This window comes from Hyperolius riggenbachi, chromosome 4 (assembly GCF_040937935.1).
Source record: "Hyperolius riggenbachi isolate aHypRig1 chromosome 4, aHypRig1.pri, whole genome shotgun sequence".
Classification (NCBI taxonomy): Eukaryota; Metazoa; Chordata; class Amphibia; order Anura; family Hyperoliidae; genus Hyperolius; species Hyperolius riggenbachi.
The window spans coordinates 104,776,043-104,800,364 of record NC_090649.1 but is presented as its reverse complement, the minus strand read 5'-3'; the positions used below and the strand labels follow the sequence as shown (position 1 = coordinate 104,800,364).

Genomic DNA, 24,322 nt, shown 5'->3' with positions numbered 1-24,322 from the left:
GCAGGGATTTTATGACACCCAGAAATTAGTCAGCTGACCAGGCTGGTCAGCTGACTCTGGCTCCACTCCTGATTGGTCCAGCACTTAGGAAGGTGCTGGGATGATGCCTGTGTATATATACTGCCGGCTGTTCAGTTGCTGGTTGTCTGGCGTTGCGAACACAACGTGGTAGCACTCAGACCTTAGTCAGATCCTTAAGTGTGCCGGGACCAGCTGGAGCTGTAATCCTACACTTAGCTAGATTCTGTTGATAGCTTAAAGTACTAGTTTGACTGTGATTATCTGTTATGACCTTCTGCCTGCCTGACAATTCTCCTGAACTCTGATCCTGTACTTTGTCATTCTGTTACTCTGTTGCCGAACCCCGGCTTGTCCTTAGACTCTGCATCTGCCTTCTGATTTTGTATCCCGATATTTCTGATACCCTGTTGCCGAACCCTGCCTGTACTTTAGACTCCGCCTTTGCCTTCTGTATCTGTACCTTGTCTGTCCGTGTGGTTACGACCTGATCTGTCCGTCCTTGAGAACCGACCTTACTGTTAGAGGCGGTTCCCAGTCCTGATAGTGACACTTCCTTTAGAGTGTCACTCTCGTCTGTCACTCCTTCTCTCAGCCTGACTCCTCCCTCCGGGAGAGTCCAGAAGGAATTGGGCAGTACTCCTTACTGCTCTGAGGCCAGTCCTCTCATTATTACTGTTTGCACCAAACACTTTACTCAGGTGTCCAGAGGTTAGCTTGTATATCTGATTATCGGTGATACTGCAGATCATCAATAATCGGGTATATATCTGTATTTCCAGTGATACTGCAGATCACCGGTAATCAGATCCTCTCTGTGTTACACTGATCGTTACATTATTATTATTATTATTATTATTATTATTATTATTATTATTATTATTATTATAATAAAATAATAATGAATATTATTGTTAATAATAATAATAATAATTATTATTATTATATTATTATAATTATAATAGTAATTTAAAGAAAACAAATATCCAATTCACTCTTGAAGAGACTCTGTAACAAAATTTTCAGCCTTATTTCTTCTATCCTATAAGTTCCTATACCTGATCTAATGTGGCCCTATTGTTTAACAGGAAATAAATATGGCAGCCTCCATATATCTCTCACTTCATTATAAGCCAGCACACAAATTTCTTCTTCAACACTTCAAATGCCAGGGAAATGGATATGCATGCTGCACAATGTCATCTCATATACCCAGTGTCGGACTGGGAGGTGGAAAAACGGAGGATATCCACCTGCTGGCCAAGCAGTAGTAACCCTGTTTTCACTCCCAACCTGCAGCAAGCCTTCACTGTGAGCAGCAACACCTGATTACTGCTGCTTGGCCAGCAAGTGGATCTCCCGAGGCTTTCCACTTCCCAGTCCGACACTGCATATACCCTCTAAACATTTATGCTTAGAAGCGATGTGTTTTGCATTTGCCTTTCACTACTTATAGGGCACCTGTAGCGAGAGACCCACGGAGGCTGCCATATTTATTTCCTTTTAAACAATACCAGTTGCCTGAAAGTCCTACTGATCATCCTGGCCTCAGCAGTGTTTGACCCAAAACACGGATGCAGCTAACCTTGCGAGATTTTTATCAGAACATCTGATCTGGATGCTTGTTCAGGGTCTATGGCTAAAAGTATTAGAGGCAGAGCAGAGGCGTAATTACAAATCATGCCAAGTGCCCCCCCCCCCCCAGCAAAACTTTGGTGGCTCACCTCAATGTTTATACCCTTTCCCTTGCTAACCCCTGGTGACCCTCACTAGTGTTGGGCGAACACCTGGATGTTCGGGTTCGGGAAAGTTCGCCGAACATGGCCGCGATGTTCGGCATGTTCGGGCCGAACCCCGAACTCCCCGAACATCCCGCTTTTGGGGGCCCTATGGGATCGCAGGCATAAGGGGGGAGCATGCCCCGATCGCGGGGGGGGGGGGGGCGGAAATTCCCCCCACCCCCTCCGCTAGCGCTCCCCCCTCTGCCCGCTTCCCCATACAAAAGTTTAATGAAGTAAAACAGTACCGGTCCGGTGGTAGTGGGTGGCTGGCAGTGGGCGGCACTGTTTAGTGAGTGACTGAGGAGGAGGAGTCTGGAGAGTGACGCGTTGAGGGAGGCCGGGCAGCGGGCGGTTCAGCAGTAGTACGGTACTACTGCTGAACCGCCCGCTGCCCTCCCTCCCTCAACGCGTCACTCTCCAGACTCCTCCTCCTCAGTCACTCACTAAACAGTGCCGCCCACTGCCAGCCACCCACTACCACCGGACCGGTACTGTTTTACTTCATTAAACTTTTGTATGGGGTAGCGGGCAGAGGGGGGAGCGCTAGCGGAGGGGGTGGGGGGAATTTCCGACCCCCCCGCGATTGGGGCATGCTCCCCCTTATGCTTGCGACCCCATAGGGGGGCAGTATTCGGCCGAACAGGGCCCTGTTCGGCCGAACAGGGGCCCTGTTCGGCCCTGTTCGCGGCCATTTAGTAGTTCGGGGCGAACCCGAACTTAAAAGGCCGAACACCATCAGGTGTTCGGCCGAACTCGAACATCACCCGAACAGGGTGATGTTCTGCAGAACCCGAACAGTGGCGAACACTGTTCGCCCAACACTAACCCTCACTGCTTGGGGGCCTATCTCGCAGGAGTCATAAAACAAGTGTGGCCATCAGAATCTTCACACTCATAATAAGGATTGCCACAAATACACCTGATCTGAAGGATTGACCCCTTTATCAGAGTGAAGTAGTAGTTAAGGACCCTTACAGCTCTGGACTACCCTGCAGTTGCAAGGGGTGCTCCCCTTTAATTACGCTGAGGCAGAGGATCAACAGGACTGCTAAACAACCTGCATTGATTAAAATCACATAAATGTGTCAGCCTCCATATTCCTCTCACTTCAGGTGTCCTTTAAAATGCCTGTCTGTTTTATAAGTAGCAATGCATAACCTTATTGTTAGCGTATGGAGCTTAGGGTGACGGGTGAGATGCTTTCTGAAGTTGTCAGAAGCATGCAGACCAATAGCTGTGAGCCTCTGTCTCCTGTACTCAGTGGCGTAGATAAGAAGTTGTGGGCCCCGATGCAAGTTTAACAATGGGCCCCCCAAGCACTCTATACATAACAATTGATACGGCGCACCAATACCTGCCAATGGCAACTACAGTGACAGAGGTACAAGAAGGAGATGGGGAACAGTCTGTTAATGATTACCACTATTCAATGTATTTATGGAAGTGATTATTATGAGCACAGGACCAATAGAGAGCTAATACTGTAGTTGAGGGAGGGCCCTTTGGGGCCCTTCTGGTCCAAGGGCCTCGATGCGGTTGCTACCTCTGCAACCCCTATTGCTATGCCCCTGCCTGTACTGTGATCGGGGCTCTGCATACCCTCCCCGTATATCCAATAGCAGCAGCATAACAGAAAAAAATGCTAAGTGCTGATAATCATCCCTGCAACAATAACAAAAAAGCATTCTTATGCATAAGCCATGAAACTTTTATTATGTATAAGTCAGTAATTTCACATAGCCACTGATTCCTAGCAACCATCACTAATACGACCCTGATGCGTCTCACTTGAGCATTCAGAGAAAAGTAAAGCATGCAGAATTCAATGCCAGATTAACCCCCTAACCGCCTCCCTGGCCTTCAGACAATGGCCAGGCTGCGAGGCGATGAATGTGGGAATAGACTAATAACACAGGGGTAAGCGATTACTAGTGGAAGAGCGTGTGTGCGAGCCAGCAGGTGGAGGAACATGTAACCGAATGACAGTGAGCAGCAGCAGAGTGAGAGAAGGAGGCTGAGCTGTACTGGGAGGGAGGGGAGAGAGGGGAAGCAGTGGGGAACTCTGTGGATGTGATAACGTTGTAGAGTCCCTGCTGCTGATATTGCTGTTGGCTGCTGTTCTCACACACACACATGCATACACTCCTTCTCCTGTCCTGTGATGGATTAGTTAGCTTCGGGGAAAAGGTGCATCTATACTGATAAGTTCCTTACTCCTGCTACTCTGCTGCTTATCAGTGCTCGGCATTCGGAATAAATGACTGATACAAGATCCACTCATACCGGAATCCAACTGCATGGGAGATGAATGCTGCGGGGAAGCAGCTGCCACCCCAACTAGATCGCCCGGTCAGCTTATTCGTACCAACTTGGGCAAGTACTCTTCCTATTGCTCTCTAGATTTTCTGCTGCTGTTTGGTCACTTCTTATGATCCCTGAAATGAATCAGCACTCACTGATAAGCACAATGTGATTACCTTAAATATTTCCTATGTGTTTCTAATGCTTAAAATGAGTGATACGGGCTTGTTCAGCTGTCAGAGGGATCTAGATAGCTTTTGAAGCACACAGTTAGTTCAGAGATTTACCTGCATACCTACTTTCCAGAGATAAGTCCTAAGCTGATGATGAGAGGCTTGGACTTCTAGAATTAATTGGTATTCTGTATCTCTGCAGCCAGCCAAACTAGTATTGTGTTTCAAGTCCCCTTTTGAGTCTTGTGCTTTGAACGTTCCTGAGGGCTTTAAGTCTTTATAACAGAGGTAAAATGCTACCTGAGTCTTAGCAGCACAACTGTTTGACGTAACCGGAATTTTTAAGCAAGCTCTTAATGTAAAAAAAAAAAGTTTCTTAGGGGGAAAAAATGAAATTAGAATAGAATTTTGTATCACTTTGAGTGTTTTAAGTGCAAGTCCAACCTAAAAGTAGCATGTTCTAGTTTTTTATGCTAGGTACTCACTATGCAATTTCAGATCGACGTGTCTAAGTAATACTTTCCATAATGTCCGATCTGCTCCCAATTAATAATTTTCAAATTACTACTGCTCAAAATTAATCCCATTATTCATCAGGAGCAGGTTGGACATGCTGTAAGTTATCGTTTCAACCTGTCCCATGTGATAGGAAATTGCATAGTGTTCCTCTCCAGAATCTAATGCAAGGAACTCCCATCAGATTGTAGAAAGGAACAGTATAGTGATTATTTACATCTTTTTAAAGTCCTTCATTATGACATTTCTGGAGATGATTTAACTGAAGCTGAAATGGAATCCAGAGCAACCGACCAGGTTTCAGCTGCTAAATGAAGCAATAGTCTGATTGGTTATATATATATATATATATATATATATATATACATACATATATCCCTCTGTCCTTGAGTTCCTGCCAGGCTGACATATCTACCATCAGCATTCCCACTGGGACGCATCCTCCAAGATTTTTCATTTATTTCATGCAGTGGAGAGTAAAGGTAAAAGTGTGGAACCACACAGAGATGAGTAATGCTCAAAACTCATGAAACTGATGTCAGATCAAGGTGGGAAGTTCTAAGGTCCTTAAAAGGTAATCCAGCAAGTGACTTGGCTCACCAGACCTCATCTATAAGTATTATAAAATGACTTTTGGGGAGATAACTGAACCCTTCTTGAACGTAATTCAACATGTATCAGTGTACTCAGTGCAAAGTGTATACAGGAAGTCCACAATGCAGAGGTTTAGGACATCCAATTAGAAATTATCTTTTTTTACACTCTGCCTAACATGGATTAGAAGGTGTTTGGATGCTATAGATTCGTAGACTTTGCAACATTCTGCTTTCTCCTGGTCCTGGCACCGACTAAAGCTGCTATTGTTGTTGCTTTTAAGTTTAGTTTCTTAGATTTGTTTTATCCCCTGCAAGCAATGGCAGTAGCTAAGCTGAAATAGATTATATATATATATATATAATGTTCTTGAAAATTGTAACATTATTGACATACCTCCCAACTTTTTGAGATGAGAAAGAGGGACACTTAAGCTACGCCCCTACCACACCCCCATCACACCCCTAGTCACGCATACCATAAAGATTTCATAAGAAAAATGTGTTGTTTTATAATTCAAACCACACTGGTCCTTTCAATCCTGGTTCATTTCCCATCATATTAACATTTTAAAATTAGTAATATAGCAAATTAAAGGATGGAAATAAAGTTTACAGTCAATCAAACACATTTTTTTTTAGTAAAGACATATACATAGTTACATAGAAAGAGGGTCAAAGTCCTGAAAGAGGGACACATGAGGAGGAAAGAGGGACAGAGGGACACATGAGGAGGAAAGAGGGACAGAGGGACATGGCTCCCAAAGAGGGACTGTCTCTCCAAAAGAGGGACAGTTGGGAGCTATGTTAATGATACCCAACAGAGTTGACTGATTGCTGTTAATATTAGTAGGGTGGTTGTCCTGATTAACCCATATAATCCAATCACAATTCCTTAATCTGTAAAGATAAAATGTTGCATCCTATAAATTCTATAGGCAACAATCCCCAGTTTTTGTGGAGGTGTCCCTGACGTTTTCATTGGACTAAAATATTCATATATAATGTTGACATTCATGCCTTGAAACCCTTGTTCACCCTTCCGAATGTTTCCTCGTTATTAATATTGAATAGGAGTCTATGGCATATCTCACACACATCATTTTCATATTTAATGCAGTCTTTTAGAGAATTCTCTTTGGAAAAGTCAGTCACATCACCTATTTTCACAAAATATAGAGCTGAAAGGAGAGTGGAGTTGCTTTGTCCTGCCACAGCAATCACCTGATCCCGCCCAACTCCTCCCCTCTATGGAATACAGAAAGATTCTGGACAGGGTCAACTCTATGCTCAGAGAGAAAGGCTAGAAGGTGTCCATCTCAGCCACTCCCTTACTACATCACAAGGGTGATGATTGGATAAGGGGAGGAGTTTGAGCGTGTCAGAGACCTGCTGTTTTCTCAGGCATGCAGCATCCTGTCATTGGCACTGGAAAACAGCTGTGCAAATCCAGCCAGCCAAGTAATGAAATTGAAGTCGTATAAAAAACAGTTTATGTTCAATGTAAAAGAAAATATGTGCATTACACATTTTGATATGTCCAATTCAACATGCCTTTAAAACCATGAATCTGGGTCTTTAAAAAATATGCATGTTCTTATGCTAGAGCAGCAATTTCTTGTACTATCAATAACTAATCACATGAAACTGAGTTTAAAGCACAACAATGTCTTTAAAAGCACGGGGCTCAAAACTGTTACAGCATGTTAGACCGGTTAACACCTTGTTATTGAATCAACTTCTTAAAATACGAATGTTTTTAATGTATTTACATTTACTGGAAGAGTTAGCAAGTTCTAAAGTTTAAAGTCACCAAACTATGCAAACTGTTTGACTGTTGCATTTACTCAAGTAAGAAAGTGTTTTTGTACTTTAAATTCGGTGTGCTTAAAATAACTTAACTGGATCTGGATTCAGCGTGTTGAAATCTGTTCCATTTGGAAACACTTATCTCTTGCAGGGCGCCATTTTTAATATCCTCCTTCCCTGATTGCACTTCCGCTGCCTCTACAATCAGCTGTCTGATGACAGCAGAGCTTTGTGCACGAATCACAATGATCACATAGGACAAGAAAAAGAAAATGTTTGGTCCTTAATAGACAACTTAAGTGAGAGGGATACGGAGGCTGCCATATTTATTTTCTTTTAAACAATACCAGTTGCCTGGCTATCCTGCTGATCCTCTGACTCTAATATTTTTAGCCATAGATCCTACACAAGCATATGCAGATCAGGGGTTTCTGACATAATTGTCAGATCTGACAAGCTTAGCTGCATGCTTGTTACTGGTGGTATTCAGACACTATTTCAGGCAAAGGGGTCAGCAGGGCTGCCAGGCAACTAGTATTGTTTAAAAGGAAGAAAACATGGCAGCCTCCGTATTTTTCTCACTTCTCACTTTAGTTGTCTTTTAAGAAAGGGCAAGAGCTGGAAGGTCTTTAATCAGTGAAAATGAAGCCTGTTCAATGGTTCAATACACACATTGTTTATCTTAACCCCTTTTATAACATACAGCTATTTCAACTTTTGAATGTATAGTAAGCTGTTACACTGTGCTTATATTATACTTGTATATTGGAGAAGCAGCAAAGTGTAATGGTCTTTGCTTCAATGGTTTGCCTGAATCTTTTCCTATTGCCTCCAAAGTAATAAATTGACTCTCTGCACTCATTAGTATGCCTCTAGTCAAGTACTGATAACATCTACAAACAGAGTATGGGGAACAGGTTGTTGCTGATTAATGTTTGCAATCTAAATAGTGGTAGGATATCAATTTGTATGTTGAAACAGATACAAGTATATTTTATTATCGAACAGAAGCTTAACCACCCTGGCGTTCTATTAAGATTGCCAGGGCGGCTGCAGGAGGGTTTTTTTTAAATAAAAAAAAAACTATTTCATGCAGCCAACTGAAAGTTGGCTGCATTAAAGCCCACTAGAGGGCGCTCCGGAGGCGTTCTTCCGATCGCCTCCGGCAGCCAGAAGTAACACGGAAGGCCGCAATGAGCGGCCTTCCGTGTTTTGCTTACTTCGTCGCCATGGCGACGAGCGGAGTGACGTCATGGACGTCAGCCGACGTCCTGACGTCAGCCGCCTCCGATCCAGCCCTTAGCGCTGGCCGGAACTATTTGTTCCGGCTGCGCAGGGCTCAGGCGGCTGGGGGGACCCTCGATCGGGCAGCACACGCGGCTGGAAAAGTGCCGGCTGCGTGTGCTGCTTTTTATTTGAACAAAATCGGCCCAGCAGGGCCTGAGCGGCAGCCATCGGCGGTGATGGACGAGCTGAGCTCGTCCATACCGCTAAGATGGTTAATGAAGTTAAACACAGTTGAGTATAAGTACACTAATGTTTATAATTCATTTTCGCATTTAACTTAAATTTCTACCTTCTTGAAAATATCCTCTGTCACTCCCACTACTAGGTTCTGATATTGGGTAATGCCTAGTACACACCATACAATTTTTTGTTAGATTTTTCTGCTAGATTTTACGGTTAGATTATTTTTTGTAAAGGTGCGTACACACGCACTACGGAAGCCAATGACGGGTCCGTCAGACCCTCCTGCTGGGCGGACTTTAAGCCAACTGTAGTGCATGTGTACGCACTGTCGGCGGACTGATAAGGCTGTTCCTGAACAATCCGAGCGGATCCCAGCGGGAGTGTCTGTCGGACCCGTCGTTGGCTTCCGTAGTGCGTGTGTACGCACCTTAGAGTACTAGTAGAGACTGGTCATTATCTGTGGTGCATTGTCTTCTGGTTATCTCCTGCTGAGGAGAACAATGCTTAATTGCTAGGCAGATAGATGGTTAGATAAAATCAGAACAGGGTCCAAGACAGATAAAAACAATAAGAGGTGGGAACCCCTAAGATTTGTGACCACCTTTGGCTCACACTGGTCCAGCCTACAAGAACTCTTGCAAAAGCATTGGCATGTGATGATGTTAGATAATAGATTACGATCTATTATAGGAGAAAGACCACACATGACTGCAAAAAGAGCCCCTAACCTTAAGAATCAATTGGTAAGATCGGAGTATAATAGTAAAAAAAAAGAAACGTGGCTCAGTGATTACCCAAGAAGCAGGGGAATGTTCAGTTGTGGCTGGATGGTGTAATGGTTAAGGGCTCTGCCTCTGACGCAGGAGACCTGGGTTCGAATCTCGGCTCTACCTGTTCAGTAAGCCAGCACCTATTCAGTAGGAGACCTTGGGCAAGTCTCCCTAACACTGCTACTGCCAATAGAGCGCGTCCTAGTGGCTGCAGCTCTGGCGCTTTGAGTCCGCCAGGAGAAAAGCGCAATATAAATGTTATTTGTCTTGTCTTGTCTTGTCTAATTGCAGGGTCTGTTGTTATGCTGAAAGAACAAAGGTTTTCAGAAATGCAAACAATACTAAATCTTATGAGATCAGGGATTTGATAACATGTTCTACTGAAAGAGTTGTTTACTGCATTGAGTGTCCCTGTGGTCTACTCTACATCGGAAAAACGAAAAGAAAACTTGGAAAACGCATAGGTGAACACCTTACCAATATTGAGGAGGCAGATAAGGAAAGTCCTCTAGGTCAACATTTCCAAGACTTTCATGGAGGGAGACCTACTGGCCTTCATTTCAAAGGAATAATTAAACAAAAAGTCCCAAATAGAGGTGGAGATATTGAGAATGATCTCTACAAGATTGAAGCTACTTGGATCTATACATTGGGAACAAGAATTCCTCAGGGTCTGAACACGGACTTGAACCTAGCATACTTCTTGTAGGATTCTATAGAAGTGCGGTATACCCCTGCAAAGGCAATATGAAATAGCGTTTCGCCAATCGGAAGTGTTCCCCTTTAAGCACAGAGGAATCAGTCCCAATTGATCGGCCTAAGAAGTTCGGTCCCTGGGCTTGGAGTACCAATAAGGGAAGATTCAGTTTTTTGTGTGTCAAGCGAGCGCTGCACAAGTGTAGGGATGTATATATGCCGATATTATTAAAATTGTGGTATAGAGTTTATTCCACTAGATGATGCGCTGATTGGTCCAACCCCCTGAGATTTTAAATAAAAGGACTACCTAAATCATACGGTGCAACTCTTCATTGCTTTGACAAAGCCCCATGGGCGGGGCGAAACGCGTCAGCGGGAGGAGCCAGAACTGCAGTGAGCGCTCACGTGACCCCGGACGCTGGAGGATGTTTCCCACGTCATGACCAGGAGCCGCATACGGAAGGAAGAATGCACGCGCCGGCCGGTCCAGCAGTAACAGAGGCTCGCTCTTAGGAGCTGGAGACTTGTGGATCAGGCAGCGTGACAAACCGGACAAGATAGCGGCCAAGGGACGTGACAATCCTCCCCTGAAACACAATACCCAGGGAGCCGTGAGTTACACTATATGGCCCTGCGGGGATTAGCATGCAATACTTGTTGATGGAGGACTGTTGCCACACATCTTGATGTACATTATCATCTCTTGTGCAAGAAAGGAAATAGTGCATGAAAGAGTCTTATGCTGATTAAAAGAAAACAAGCAATTTGGGAGATGGTTGTATCATATAGAGTGGTCTGTAATACCAACGGACAGTCGTCCAGGGACGTTTGAAGTGCAGTGTCATTTAGTGTAGCTGCTGCTTAACTGAGGCCTCAGGGTGTGCGTCGGTGGTGGGTCCACCTACACACTCACTATATCGGTGGCAGCCAGGGTTGGCATAGGCTTAGGCTGGGCGACCTTTAGGCTGCAATAACCTGATAGTGAGAGGTGGAGATCATTGGGAAGGAGCGCTCCCTCCAGTTCTGTCATTGCTATCGATTTTAAGATTTGAATAGGGGAACCCAGCTGCTGTGTGATCTGTCTATTTTGTACTAATAAAGGTTTTTCTAAGCACATGAAGGGCCGTCCAGGGTGTCTATATGTAACGGAATTCCTATTAGCCTGGTTGAGCCCTCCTCCTGAACCAGGAGTGGTGCAGTAAACTGGTCTGCTCGCAATTTTCATACTCTCCAGATAGATGGTTAGATAGATAATTTCCAACACGTTGGAAATTATCTATCTGGCAGGTAAATCTATCAGAAAATCTAACAGGAGGATATTCAAATCTTCACAGTAAAATCTAGCATTACTGTGAAGGTAGACCTAAAGCCTCACACACATATGAGGACTGTTGTCTGACGGGGATCAGGACTCAATCTTTCAGTTGACAGTTTGGGGCGGTATCTGTACATACTACAGGCTAGTGAGACATTCCGTTGTAATGGAGCTGGAGGAGGGCACCTGACACAGCGCATGATGGAGATGGAGAAGCATGGAGTGGTGGGGTGAGTAGGAGGACAACATGCACTTGGCTGGGATGATTTGCCAGGTTGATTGCTTGCTGAAGTATAGTAGGGGGATGGAGATGGAGGGGCAGGGGCGTAGCAATAGGGGGTGCAGAGGTAGCGACCGCATCGGGGCCCTTGGGCCAGAGGGGCCCCGAAGGGTCCACCCTCTATCACAGTATTAGCTCTCTATTGGTCCTGTGCTGGTAATAATCACTTCTATAGATGCTTTGAATAGTAGTAATCCTTAACACACTGTTCCCCATCCCCTTCTTGCACCTCTGACACTGGGGTTGTCCTTGGCAGGTTTTGGTGCGCTGTATCAATTGTTATGTATAGAGTGCTTGGGGGGGCCCCATGTAAAACTTGCATCGGGGCCCACAACTCTTTAGCTACGCCACTGTGGAGGGGGAAGGGAGATGGGGGGAGAGATGGGGGGGAGGGCGGGGGGGTACTGTACACATGCTAGATTTTCACAAAGGGGCCCCGACTGGCTGCATTGTTAGAGAACCATCTAGAGTGTGTACAAAGCTTAAAGAGAACCTTTTCCAAAAAGTAATGGTAGGGGATAAAAATAAATCAATACATTGCAAAATGAGAAGTTAAAAATAGAAGAGAGATCAAAAAATGGTTGATATGTGCCATGTGATTTGTCCCTGTTGTTTGATCCACAATCAGCCAGAACATAATCATCTTTACTATTGGCAGACATGAAAACTAGACAGCACCAACTGCCATTATCTTTAAAGAGAACCTGAACTGAAAATGAAAAGTCAAAATAACCATACACAGGTCATACTTACCTCCTGTTTAGTCTACTACTCAATCTCTTTCTCCTCTCCTGCACCCTGTTTGTCCACTGTGATCAATGGAATACTCCGTCCTCTGTTTTGAAAATGGCCATTACCCCATAACAGCTTCCTGGTCAGCAGACTGTTAAACTGTAATATCACCCACTTGAGCCATAGGGAAACATGGACATTGCCTTGCACATTCAGTTGTAACTGACAGCTGCTGATGTATAACTGACAACCAGTGGTATGTTTCAGTTCTGACAAAATATTGTCAGAACTGGAAGGGATCACTGTAAGAAGAAAATGGTGAATTTCTGAGAGGAACTGACAGAGAGGTAAGTGTGTAATATTCATTTGCAGCTATGTCATGTGCTTATTTTAAATAATTTTACTCGCTTCAGGTTCCCTTTAACCACACCCCCTAACAATGTGATAGGTTAAAAGTTTTTTTGTTTTTAGCTATACATATGGACAGACACAGAGAGGAATACCGGATGTTTGGCAGTTGGGAACAACTGTTATTTTCCACAATGCAACAAGGTTCACAGAACGAAAACCACACTCTGGTGGGGGGAGGGGGAGGGATTAATTACAATATCAGCGATACAGACCTCTCTAATGATCTAGTTGAGAAAATGTAAAGATTTCTCATGGGAAAGGGGGTGTCAGCTACTGGTTGGGTAGAAGTTCAATCCTTAGTTACAGTTCCTCTTTATGTCAAAACTACTGACATTTGCTCAAAAGTTCTCAGAATTTAGCGGTCTTTTTCAAATGGTCTAGTTCTGGATTGCCGGTCTCCTTCCTCAGCTAATGAGGGAGATGGGAGTTTGGGGAATGTCGTTGGCTGGTCATGGAACCTTGAGGTTTGGAGAGAGTACAAATCATTAAATGAGGAGGGAGGGGCACGTGTGTATGTGCAAGTGCATGTATGTATGTGTGTGTATGTGTGTGTGTGTGTGTGTTTCAGTGGTGACTGAGTGTGTGGTGTCTATATCTCTGCATGAGTATAAGGCCCGTTCCCCACTTGAACGCATCAGCAAATGCACTTCTGATGTATCTATGGATCACGTCACAATGCATTCCCGCAAACGTGGAAGAAATCGTGTTATGTGGGTAAGGGGCCTCACTGTGCGTGTTTTGGGGAAGGTTAAAATCAAAGAAAACTAAAATGTAAATTCCGAAAAGTAAAATCAGACAATTTGGAGTAGCTGATAACTTTGCTCAAGGCAATTTTCATTTGGTATTATGCTCATTAGAAACTTCTCATTAATGTTAAATATGTATCCTGAATATGTCCCATTATAGGCATCAGTAATATTTAATATGCAATGTGCACAGTGTGCAGGGCAAAGCAACCTTTCTGCAATTGTCTCCCACTGCTATGATCGCTTTAACCTGGTGATCGGATAGAACTGGCTGGTTGCTATAGGTTACCACATTCTGCTGGCCATCGTTGTTCTGTGGATTGCCGGGGTTCAATGAAAATGCATGATTTTGATTTAAGAAGCTGAAATCACTGAATACAGCACTTTTGCCTCCTGGCTTTGTTGGAAAAGCTACATTATTTTGTAGGCAAGGACTTGCTACACTGAAAAATGATGAAGTGATGAGTCCACCTTCTGCACTGCAATGCACAGGGTAGACAGAGCATAATGAGGGATGCTTTCAGGGCATTTTGGAAAAATGTAAATATAGGTAACCTGTATAATCAGTTGTATTGAGATCTCGTAAACAAAACAAAAAAAAAGACTGAAGACTTTGGCTGAACTCCGCTTCTTGCACATAATGCACACAGCAAACGTTTTCAGCTGGTCTACACAACATGTTGCCAATGCTTATACTTATTTATCTCTCAGACACATTGCACTGTTTTTTTACAGCAATATTGAACTCCCTTTCCTTATAATATGTGATAATGGGGTGGAAATGTTGACCTTGGCTTTGGGGCGTTATTGAGGCACAGTTCCAGTATGTCAATCCATTACTCTGTAGTAAGATACAGGCACTATATATATTTGGGAAAGTATAAGTCATTAAACTGGACCTTCTGTGGAGTCAATGAAGAATCCTCAGAGGAATAAATTGATTCAAAAGAGAGCTTTATTTACATCAAATATCTAAAAAGGACTCACTGTAGTCCTTGAAATAAAATAAGAAATGCATGACCTCCTTTAGAAGCGTAGACTCAAAGCATCTATACAGTGGCGCAGCTAAGATTTTGGTGGCCCCAGCAGACCAGAATTTAAACCCCCCGAAGGGAGCGGCAAAGCGTGCTGTGGCGATAAAATGAGACATGATGTGGGTGGAGCCGAATACTAGCAAAATACATGTAGTCCCTGGTTAAGGAGGAGCTGTCAGCCATACTATCTCAGAAAAAAAAAACACATATATAAGTAGATAAATACCTGCTCTACTTACATAACATATGTATTGTAATGTCCACGTTTTGATTTTAGTGCTTTTTCTACAGCAAAAAAAGAGAAAATGCTTCTTAGCATTTACCATTTTAAGTTTGGCTATTTTGAAGCCAATCCTGATGTCATTTCCTGCCCTACTCTCCTCTGCCTGATTTGCCCGCCCTTCTATATAGAAGTGCATTGTCTCAGCAAGAGAAATATTGGCCAGTCAGAGAGGAACAGAGGTGTGGGAGGGGAAAACAGGAGGGAAAGAGGCTTTAGCCAATCGGGCTGCATTAGTTAAGTCTGAGGGGAAGTAGAGAAGGGAAAAAGGACACCCCAGCATGCCCTGCAACTTCCTTTTTGTGTACCAAATTTTATGTGTACCAAATAAGAGTCAGGTAAACTGGGGAATGATCATTTATCAACAAGAAAAGTAATAAGGATTTTAACTTTTGGATTGTCTGGTTAGTATCCTTATTACTTGTTTACCAGATAAAAATAAAGAATTGATTTTTTATTTTATGCCCGACAGTTACACTTTAACAAATGAGATAGGGACTGTATGTCCACTCTTAAAGAGACTCTGAAGCCTCCTCAAAATCAAGTTTTTATTTTAAAAACCTCTTAAGTATGTTTGCCCTAACTAAAACGCTGCATCCCCGTGGCTGAAATCTAAGTAAATACCCCCTAACTCCCCCCTGCAAAATCCATGACTTTCTTGTTCGTGGATTTTGGTGCCCCGGGAGGCAGAGCTTTCAGCTGCAGCTCTGCCTCCATGCGCGTCAATCCACGGGTATCTCTGCCTCTCCCCCGCCCTTTCAGTGAAAGAAGACTGAGAGGGGCGTGGAGAGTTGGAGATCCGCCGCAGATGGACGTTTGTAGAGGCAGAGCTACAGCCAAAAGCTCTGCCTCTCACGGAAGGAGCCCGCAGTGTGCCCCGGGGAGTTTAAGGGGATTAGTTTAATTTTTCAGCTGGGGGGATGCAGCATTTTAGTTAGGGCAAACATGCTTAAGAGCTTTTTAAAATAAAAACTTGATTTTAAGGAGGCTTCAGAGTCTCTTTAACCTGAATCCATTCTCTTTTGTCCCCCCACTGTTCTCCCTGTGTCTCTTTTGTCCTGCTCTGTGTCACCTCAGTTTGTGCCTCTTTTGTCCCGCTCTGTGTCACCTTTGTTCCACCTGTGCCTCTTTTCTCCCCCCTACGCCCCCCTATGTCACCTCTTGTCCCCCTCTGTGACAGCTCTTGTATCCCTGTCCTTGCCAGGTATAGGTGCACCCGCACAAGGGGAAATCTGATGATGACAAGTAAAGTAGGTATCTGCAATCCCTTTGGGGGGGGGGGGTGTTAAGGAGCTAGGGGGGCAGTCCTGTAGGTATTTAATGTAGACCATCAGCGGAGTGAAGTGTTATACATAACCTGCTCCAGTGGTGATACTGGTCCCTCTTCACTTTCTCTTCAGTTTGCAAATGCCATGCAGCCAGCCAATCACCATGCGGCTTTCATCCCTGTCAAATGTCATGGGACTGAAGCTGCATGGCGATTGGCTGGCTGCACTGCACTTGCAAACTGAAGAGGAAGTGAAGAGGGACCTGTATCGCTGATGGTAGCAGGTAATTTATAACGTTACATTATGTACATGACCAGACCCTTCCCAGACCCTGTACTCTCCCTCTCTAGTGGTTGGGTGGGGCACAGCCTCCAGATCTCAGGAAGGGGGGGTGGGGGTGGTTGGCCTAATGTAGTTACGCCACTGTCACTGTCCAGGCCCCCAGTCTTTGGTCCCTATAACAGCCTTTATAGCAGCCCAAGAAATAGTAACACACTAGCATTCAGTAGAAAAGGAATTTCCATGTTAGCAGGGCCAGCATTTTCATTTGGGCTGAATATAATGTGATGCAGAGCATTCTACTGCAATGAGCTGGTCTCTATTTCAAATTTACATAAATTGGTAACATGCGCTGACCACTCCCTTTCTCCAGTTGTTTGCATGATGCTTACAAAATTTTACGCTTGTGATTTTGTGACACAGGACCAGGTATCCTTTAGGATGCCCCCGCCAGCTCAGCAGTGATTGTAGCAGCCCCAGCTGGTAAATAAGTGGCAAAAGCATTGCAGCGCCTGCTGTCTCCAGTGATTTTGTTTTCATTTTATCTTCCATTTATACTTTGTAAACAACAGTATCAGGTCCTATAAATAATGTATTTCTTACAGATTTAATATCTTCCTGCTCCTGCACCTCAGATTCAATCTATGGAGTCAATATAATCCAACATGTCACACATGAGAACAGAGCTGTACCAACAATGTACCCAAAGATCATATTGTATTGCGGGAGGTGCACAGCTGGGATATATCAGATTTATCACAGTCAGCCTTATACAAACCGTGGAGGAGTAACAAGTTATGTCTGTGTGGTGTCATTTTTTTGTCCATTTAGCTGTTTTTTTTATGCATTCCTGCTGAAGCAAACTTCTGTATAGTTATTGAAGTTCTAGTAGAAAGTTGTCATAAACATAGGCCACAATTCACTAAGATTATCACCTGTCTTTAATAAGCTGTTTTCACTGTACTCACCATGGTGATAACCATTTAGCATTTGCTAAGCACTTTACCTCATGCAATCGAATCTGTCCTTAAGTTAAGGATTGCTTCCTAAAGTTAACAATTGCATCCTTAAATTAACAAATTAATCCTAAACTTAAAGACAGGATGTTAATTCACAGAGAGGAATGCAAGTGATAACAACTGTGAAGTGTGTTAGCAATTATCATCGGGCCTCAGCTGTCAATAAGTGGAGTGTTACTAAAGACTGCAATGTAAAATGGAGGATTCTGAGTGGTCTGCTTCATTTTTTAGTATTTAGTAAAGGAACTCTATATAGAGAGAGATACGACACAGCAGGCACACAGAGAGGGAGGCATAGAGACACACACAAACACACACACACACACACACACACACCAACACACCAACACACCAACACACCAACACACACACACACACACGTTTTACTCATAGCCGGGACTGCAGCATTATAGATGAGTCTTATCTCCTTGTTATTGTTAAAGGGATACTATCGATTGAAACAACTTTTTTTTTAATACTCTATATTAGTGTACACATTACCACTAGTGCTAGGGCACTTTATTTATTCACCCAGGTCTTCTCTCCCTCTCTCCCTCTATCCCTGCTTAAAAATTCATTTCTCACACAGCTCACAAATATATTTCACTGTGTCACTCACAGCATGCAGGAGACATGAGGAGAAACAGGCTGATCTGAGGTGGTAATAGGTAACTAAATGAGCTGTAATATTGCTGCAATATAACTAGCTATAACACTAGTCTGTGTTTACACTCAGACTGGTTGCCTTGCTGCCTGCTTGTGATGATTCACTCCAGGCTGCATGCAATTTACAAGCTGCTGAGAGGGGCAGACCACTGTTTACAATTAGCATTATTAGTATCTTTATCAATCAAGAGAAGCAAATATAATAAACACACATTGCTAGAATCTTTAACTCCTTACCACCATATCAATAAGATTATTTCAGCAAGGTGATAATTAAACTATAAACTGAGGAGTTGATAGCAACTCCCCATGTGCAGAGACATGGTCTAGCCCTCTGTGAGCCTGAGTATTTAGATACATTTTGTATCCAAAACTGACAGAGGATTTTACAGCTGAGAGGAACAGCTGTGTAAGGAATCAAATTGCTCCTAGTACTTGTCCTAATGTGTGTTACAACATACAGCATTTAAAAATAAATGCATACATCGATAGTATTCCTTTAAGTGGATAAAAAAGTATGCATGCTTGTGGTGCTTCCTGTACTACTTCCCTTTCCTAGGGGCATGAGGGCATCCACACCCTGTGCCCCTGTGCCCCTGTTAACATGTAAGCAATTTTACATGGACCAAAACCTCCTAGGGAAAGGGAGAGGTGCTGGTAATTAGTGCATACCATGCAACTTCTTTGTGACATACCCTAGATCAGGGGTCTGAAACTCAATTTACCTGGGGGCCGCAGGAGGCAAAGTCAGGATGAGGCTGGGCCGCATAAGGAATTTCACAATCGCGGCGCATCGCCACCTCTGCCCGCCCCTCTCACTCTTCCTTCATAGAGAGGGGCGGGGAGAGGCGGCGATCCGTCAGGATTGACGTCAGGAGGGGCAGAGCTGAAGCTGAAAGCTCTGCCCCTTCCAGGAAATGCCGGCGGATTGCCCCCCGGGCGATTTGGGGGCTCTGCAGCCCGTGGATGCGGCGGATTACTTGGGAGCACTGAAGTGAACTATAAGGAAACTTTTGCCGGCGAGGGCCACAAAATATTGTATCGAGGGCCGCAAATGGCCCGCGGGCCGCGAGTTTGAGACCCCTGCCCTAGATACACCTCTGTATACAGAGTTAAGGTGAGTACATAACTTTTCACAAGCTTCCAATACACAAATATGATGAGTACAATCATGCATAGCATTTAATGAAATCACTAAAGTTATATCGAACAAAACAAAATACAGTAGCTTGAAGTAATATTCCTAGTTATTATTAGCATTTAGAACCAAGGATATTTAGCCTTCATAGTAGTTCGGCATTGTTTTGTAGGTAGCAAAACGGTAGCAGTTTAGAAATTGTAACTCTTTTATTCCCGTGCAGATTTTTGGCAGTCATGATCCAATGTTAGAAGCATCTTTCCAGCAGCCAAAAAATACATTATTTGTAGCATCCAATTACATCAACAATCCTGATCCACAGTTTCATGGATCAACAGAACCAATTTAGCAGAGAAACATTATGGCTATCTTGTAAGGCATCCACATTCCACAATACATGAATAAAAGATCAAATAATATAAATCCCAAATAAACCATTGTAAGGAAGATGGTCTAGTGTGAAAGAAATTTGAATATCCTTCTCTGTAAAGGTGCATACACACATCCAATTTCGATTACCGTATATACTCGGATACAAGTCGACACCGTGTATAAGTCGACCCCAATATTTGACCCTCAAAAGCTGGAATTTTTCAATTATTCATGTATAAGTCTACCCAGCAAAGTTTAATAGCTGTACTTGGGGCAATAACCCCTCCTGGCCCCCAAGTACAGCAAATAACTCCTCCAGGACACACGTGCAGCCATTAGCCCTCTGCTTGTAACTCCCTCCCACCCACCATCACCCATGGGAGCCGTCTGTCTGCATTTCCCCCCACCCACCATCACCCATGGGAGCCATCTGTCTGCATTTTCCCCCACCCACCATCACCCATGGGAGCCTCTGCATGTATTTCCCCCCACCCACCATCACCCATGGGAGCCTCTGCTTGTATTTCCCCCCACCCACCATCACCCATGGGAGCCTCTGCTTGTATCCCCCCCCCCCCATCACCAATGGGAGCCTCTGCATGTATTTCCCCCCACCCACCATCACCCATGGGAGCCTCTGCTTGTATTTCCCCCCACCCATCATCACCCATGGTAGCCTCTGCATGTATTTCCCCCCACCCACCATCACCAATGGGAGCCTCTGCTTGTATTTCCCGCCCCCCTCCCTCCCACCATCCTCCAAAGGGAGCCTCTGCTTGTATTCCCCCCCTCGTGCTGTGTAATCCTATGCAGAGTGATAAGCCAAGCAGAAGCCATCACTCACCATCAGCGGGCGCACCGTCCTCTCTTCTCCCTTCACTCGCGCTGCCACTGATCTCCATGCTTAGCGTAGCTCCGTCTTCTGACATCGGGAGGCAGGGCTACGCATCAGCGCGAGTGAATGGAGGGCGGTGCGCCTGCTGATGATAAGTGACAGCTTCTGCTGCGCTAATCACGCTGCATAGGATTACACAGCACGAAGGGGGAAATAGATGCAGAGGCTCCCTTTGGATGATGGTGGGTGGGAGGGAGACGGAAATCTTAGCACACCCAGGAAATTGCAGCACAGCCAGGAGGAAGAGCGAGACCCCCCCCCCCACACACACACACACCAGCTATAAGTGGAGAACTTTAGGACTACTCGAGTATAAGGCGACCCCCCCCCCCACACACACACTTTTATACAGTGAGTCAGTCCTAAATTTCTCGACTTATAGCCAAGGATATACGGTAACCAATTTTACCACTTGCGTGTAGTATGAGGGCCTGCAGATTTTTAATACTTTGAATTGATTGCATAAGTAAGCTCTCACATTCCATGGAAGTGCTAAAATTGGCCAATCAAGATTGGATGTGTGTACCAAGGACAACTGAAGTAAGAAGAATATGGAAGCTGCCATATGTATTCCCTTTTAAACAACACCAGTCCTACTGATCTATTAGGTTGCAGTAGGGCTAGGGCAAAGGGGATAACTCACCTATGTCGCTGCTTCTTGCCGATGCGTTGCATGCTCCTCTCTCTGTTCCCGACACTTCTGTCTTCTCAACCAAAACTTCTTCTATGAAGGTGAAAGTGTCAGAAAGATGAAGAGCAGCATTCAACACATCAGCAAACGGTGGCAACATAGGTGAGTTAAGCCTTTTTCTGTAGCCCATCATCCTCCCACACGCGTTGACGGTTTAGCATTTTGAGAAACAGCCCTCGCTCATTCTTATGTGATGAACTCGATGGACATATGTCTTTTTTCAACCCAAATAACTATGTAACTATGATAAACTTACATTGCTTACATTGCTTCACTGTAAATTCCTCTAGACAGTACGCTTGCAAGGACAGGTACCTCACCCTAGTTTCCCCCTCCCCAACCACTGCTGGACCACCCCTCCCGGTCTCCCTCTAACTAAATGGCCAGAGATGGATTAACCAGTTCAGCCTATCTGGACGAGTATTCTCATCTAGATAGGCACCGCTCAAGTCTATCTAGACGCGTATCCGTGTCTAGTGTTTGAGCGGATGCACGGGTTCTGTGGCTCTGTGCACCTTAGCAGTTTTCCATGTCAGCGGTTGGGGAAGGGAAGCATGGCTTCCCTGTACCAATCGCAGTGCGTGTAATAAATGGACATGACCCCCTTCAGGGGCCATGTCCATTCATAATAAAGATTGTGAATAAAAATCAAACACTTCCTGGTAATCCAGGGAGTGTTTATATCACCATCTAGTGGCAAAAAGTTAAATTACATACACCACATATTTTAATTAAAAATAATAATACAAAATAATATAATCAATCCCTTCCAAAGCCTCCACCCCAGTTACAAAGCAGAAGTTAAAAAACAAACAAACAGTAAAAAAAATTCCATAAATAGTTTCCTTACGATATTAGCTTTTTTAATATGTTTGTCATGAGGGTATATTACTGTTATTTTAGAACATAAGGGCTTACAATTGACAGGACACAAAACAAAACCCCAAACAGAAAAAAATACACTTTTATTTTAAAATAATATACCGTATATACTCGCATATAAGCCGACCCGCATATAAGCCGACCCCCCAACTTTTACCTCAGAAATCAGGAATAGGGCATTGACTCGCATATAAGCCTCCTCCCCAGTATAGCCCCCTCCCCAGTATAGGGTAAATAGTCAAGGGGCACAGCATAAATAGCCAGATGATGTAAATAGCAGGGGAACAGATGCCATAAGGCAAAGTTATGATGCAGGCTCAGGTAGTAAAGATCCTCCTGATACATAGAGAGGGCAGCAGCTTTTAATCAGTCATTGCCTGTTTTTGGAAGTATTTATTTTTAACTCCTAGCTAATCTTTCTGCAGCTCTTCACCTTAATTAATCAGGAAAGTGTAAATAGTGAGAGAAGCATGCCTTGCAGCACTGGTACCCCTGCTGTGTTCTGTGTCAGTGTCTATGCCAGGCAGCCCCCCTTGCAACATGGTGTGGGGTGTGGAGTGCGTCAGACAACTGACCTGTGTCCCGTGTGGCTACAGTGGAGCAGAGTGGGGAGAGAAGCATGCCATGTGGTGCTGTGGATCCGTGCCCTGTGTCTGCCCTTGCAACATGATGTGCGGCATGTGACAATAGGATAACTGACCCGTGTCCCCGTTGTGACAGAAGCAGAGATAGAAGCATACCGTGTGTACTGGGGATCCCCACTGTGCTCGGCGTGTGGGGCAATAGGATGACTGACCTGTGTCCCCGTTGTGATGGTTGCGGTGGAGAGAGCAATGGAGTGCCGAGAATCCCTCTTTAGTTTCTCCGTGCGTCTCTGTTATTGTGCCTCATGACGCCACTAGATGGCGTCATAGATATGAGACACGGCCAGCCCATCAGAGAGGTACGGGGATCCCTGGCGAAACACATGATGTTGTTGTTCTCCGCTCCGCTCCTGCGACAATGGGGGGACACTGGTCAGCCGTCCTATTGCTACATGCTCCACATCATATCACGAGGGGGCGAGCACAGACACCCAACACAGCGGGGTTCCGTAGTGCGCATGGTATGCTTCAATCCCTGCTCCTGCCAACGGGGACACAGGTCAGTTATCTCATTGCCGCAATCGGGCACAGATACAGGGCACAGAGTTCCGTAGTGCGCACGGTATGCTTCAGGTCAGTTATCCTATAGCTGCACACTCAACACCATGTTGCGAGTGGGGGCAGGCACAGACACAGGGCACAGCGGGGATTCCCAGTGCGCACAACATGCTTCTCTCTCCACTCTGCTCTAGTGTAGCAACAGCATGCCCGCGGGACAGTTGTTATTACCGCAGACGCCATCTGCGGGCACGGAAACAGCTGGGATGTGTGGACCAAGTACATGACTCGCATATAAGCCGAAGGGGGGACTTTTGAGCACATTTTTTGGGGTAAAAAATTCGGCTTATATGCGAGTATATACGGTATTGGCGCCATACATTGTGCTAGGAAAATAATTTAAATGTTGTGATAGCCGAGACTAGTACGCAGATAAAATAGGTGGGATTTATTTATAGTAGCATTGCTTATTTTAAAACATTCAGGGATGGAATTGGAGAAATAGTGTATTTTTTATTTTTTGGTTGGGGATTTGCATAGAAAATGCATAGAAAATAAAGCATAGAAAATGCATAAAAAATAAAGTAATAAAAGTTGTAAAAAATAAATTAGCCTGGCAAAGATTGAAGCTGAAAATCAAATTGCTAGGGATATCAAATCTAACCCAAAGAAGTTTTACAAGTGTATCAACTCTAAAAAAAAGAAAGGTTGACTGTATTGGACTCCTAAAGGATGAAGGTGGGAACTCAATGGTGGATGACCAAGGTAAGGCAGAGTTACTAAATGCTTTCTTTGCTTCTGTCTTCACAAGGGAAACATCACTGTTGCAAATTACAGATGCAGAAGAGTCTCAATCTTCCAATTAAAATATAAAATACTTAACGCAGGAAGAAGTGAAGACAAGACTAAATAAATTTAAAATAGACAAGGCACCTGGCCCGGATGGCATGCATCCTCGGGTCCTAAGGGAATTAAGTTTATTTATAGCTAAACCCCTTTACCTTATCTTTTGTGACTCTCTTTCAACTGGCAGAGTCCCAGT

At 44.3% G+C, this 24,322-nt stretch overlaps 1 protein-coding gene across 1 annotated transcript in view; it reads left to right on the top strand.

The window, feature by feature from the left end:
• Positions 1 to 3,853: 3,853 nt before the first annotated feature.
• The window catches only part of SNTG2 (syntrophin gamma 2), a 522,646-nt gene continuing 502,177 nt past the window's right edge, over positions 3,854 to 24,322 (top strand). Inside the window, exon 1 of the mRNA XM_068279105.1 lies at positions 3,854 to 4,172. Coding sequence (XP_068135206.1) covers positions 4,104 to 4,172 — 69 coding nt within the window. The 5' untranslated portion in view covers positions 3,854 to 4,103. The remainder of the gene's footprint in view (positions 4,173 to 24,322) is intronic.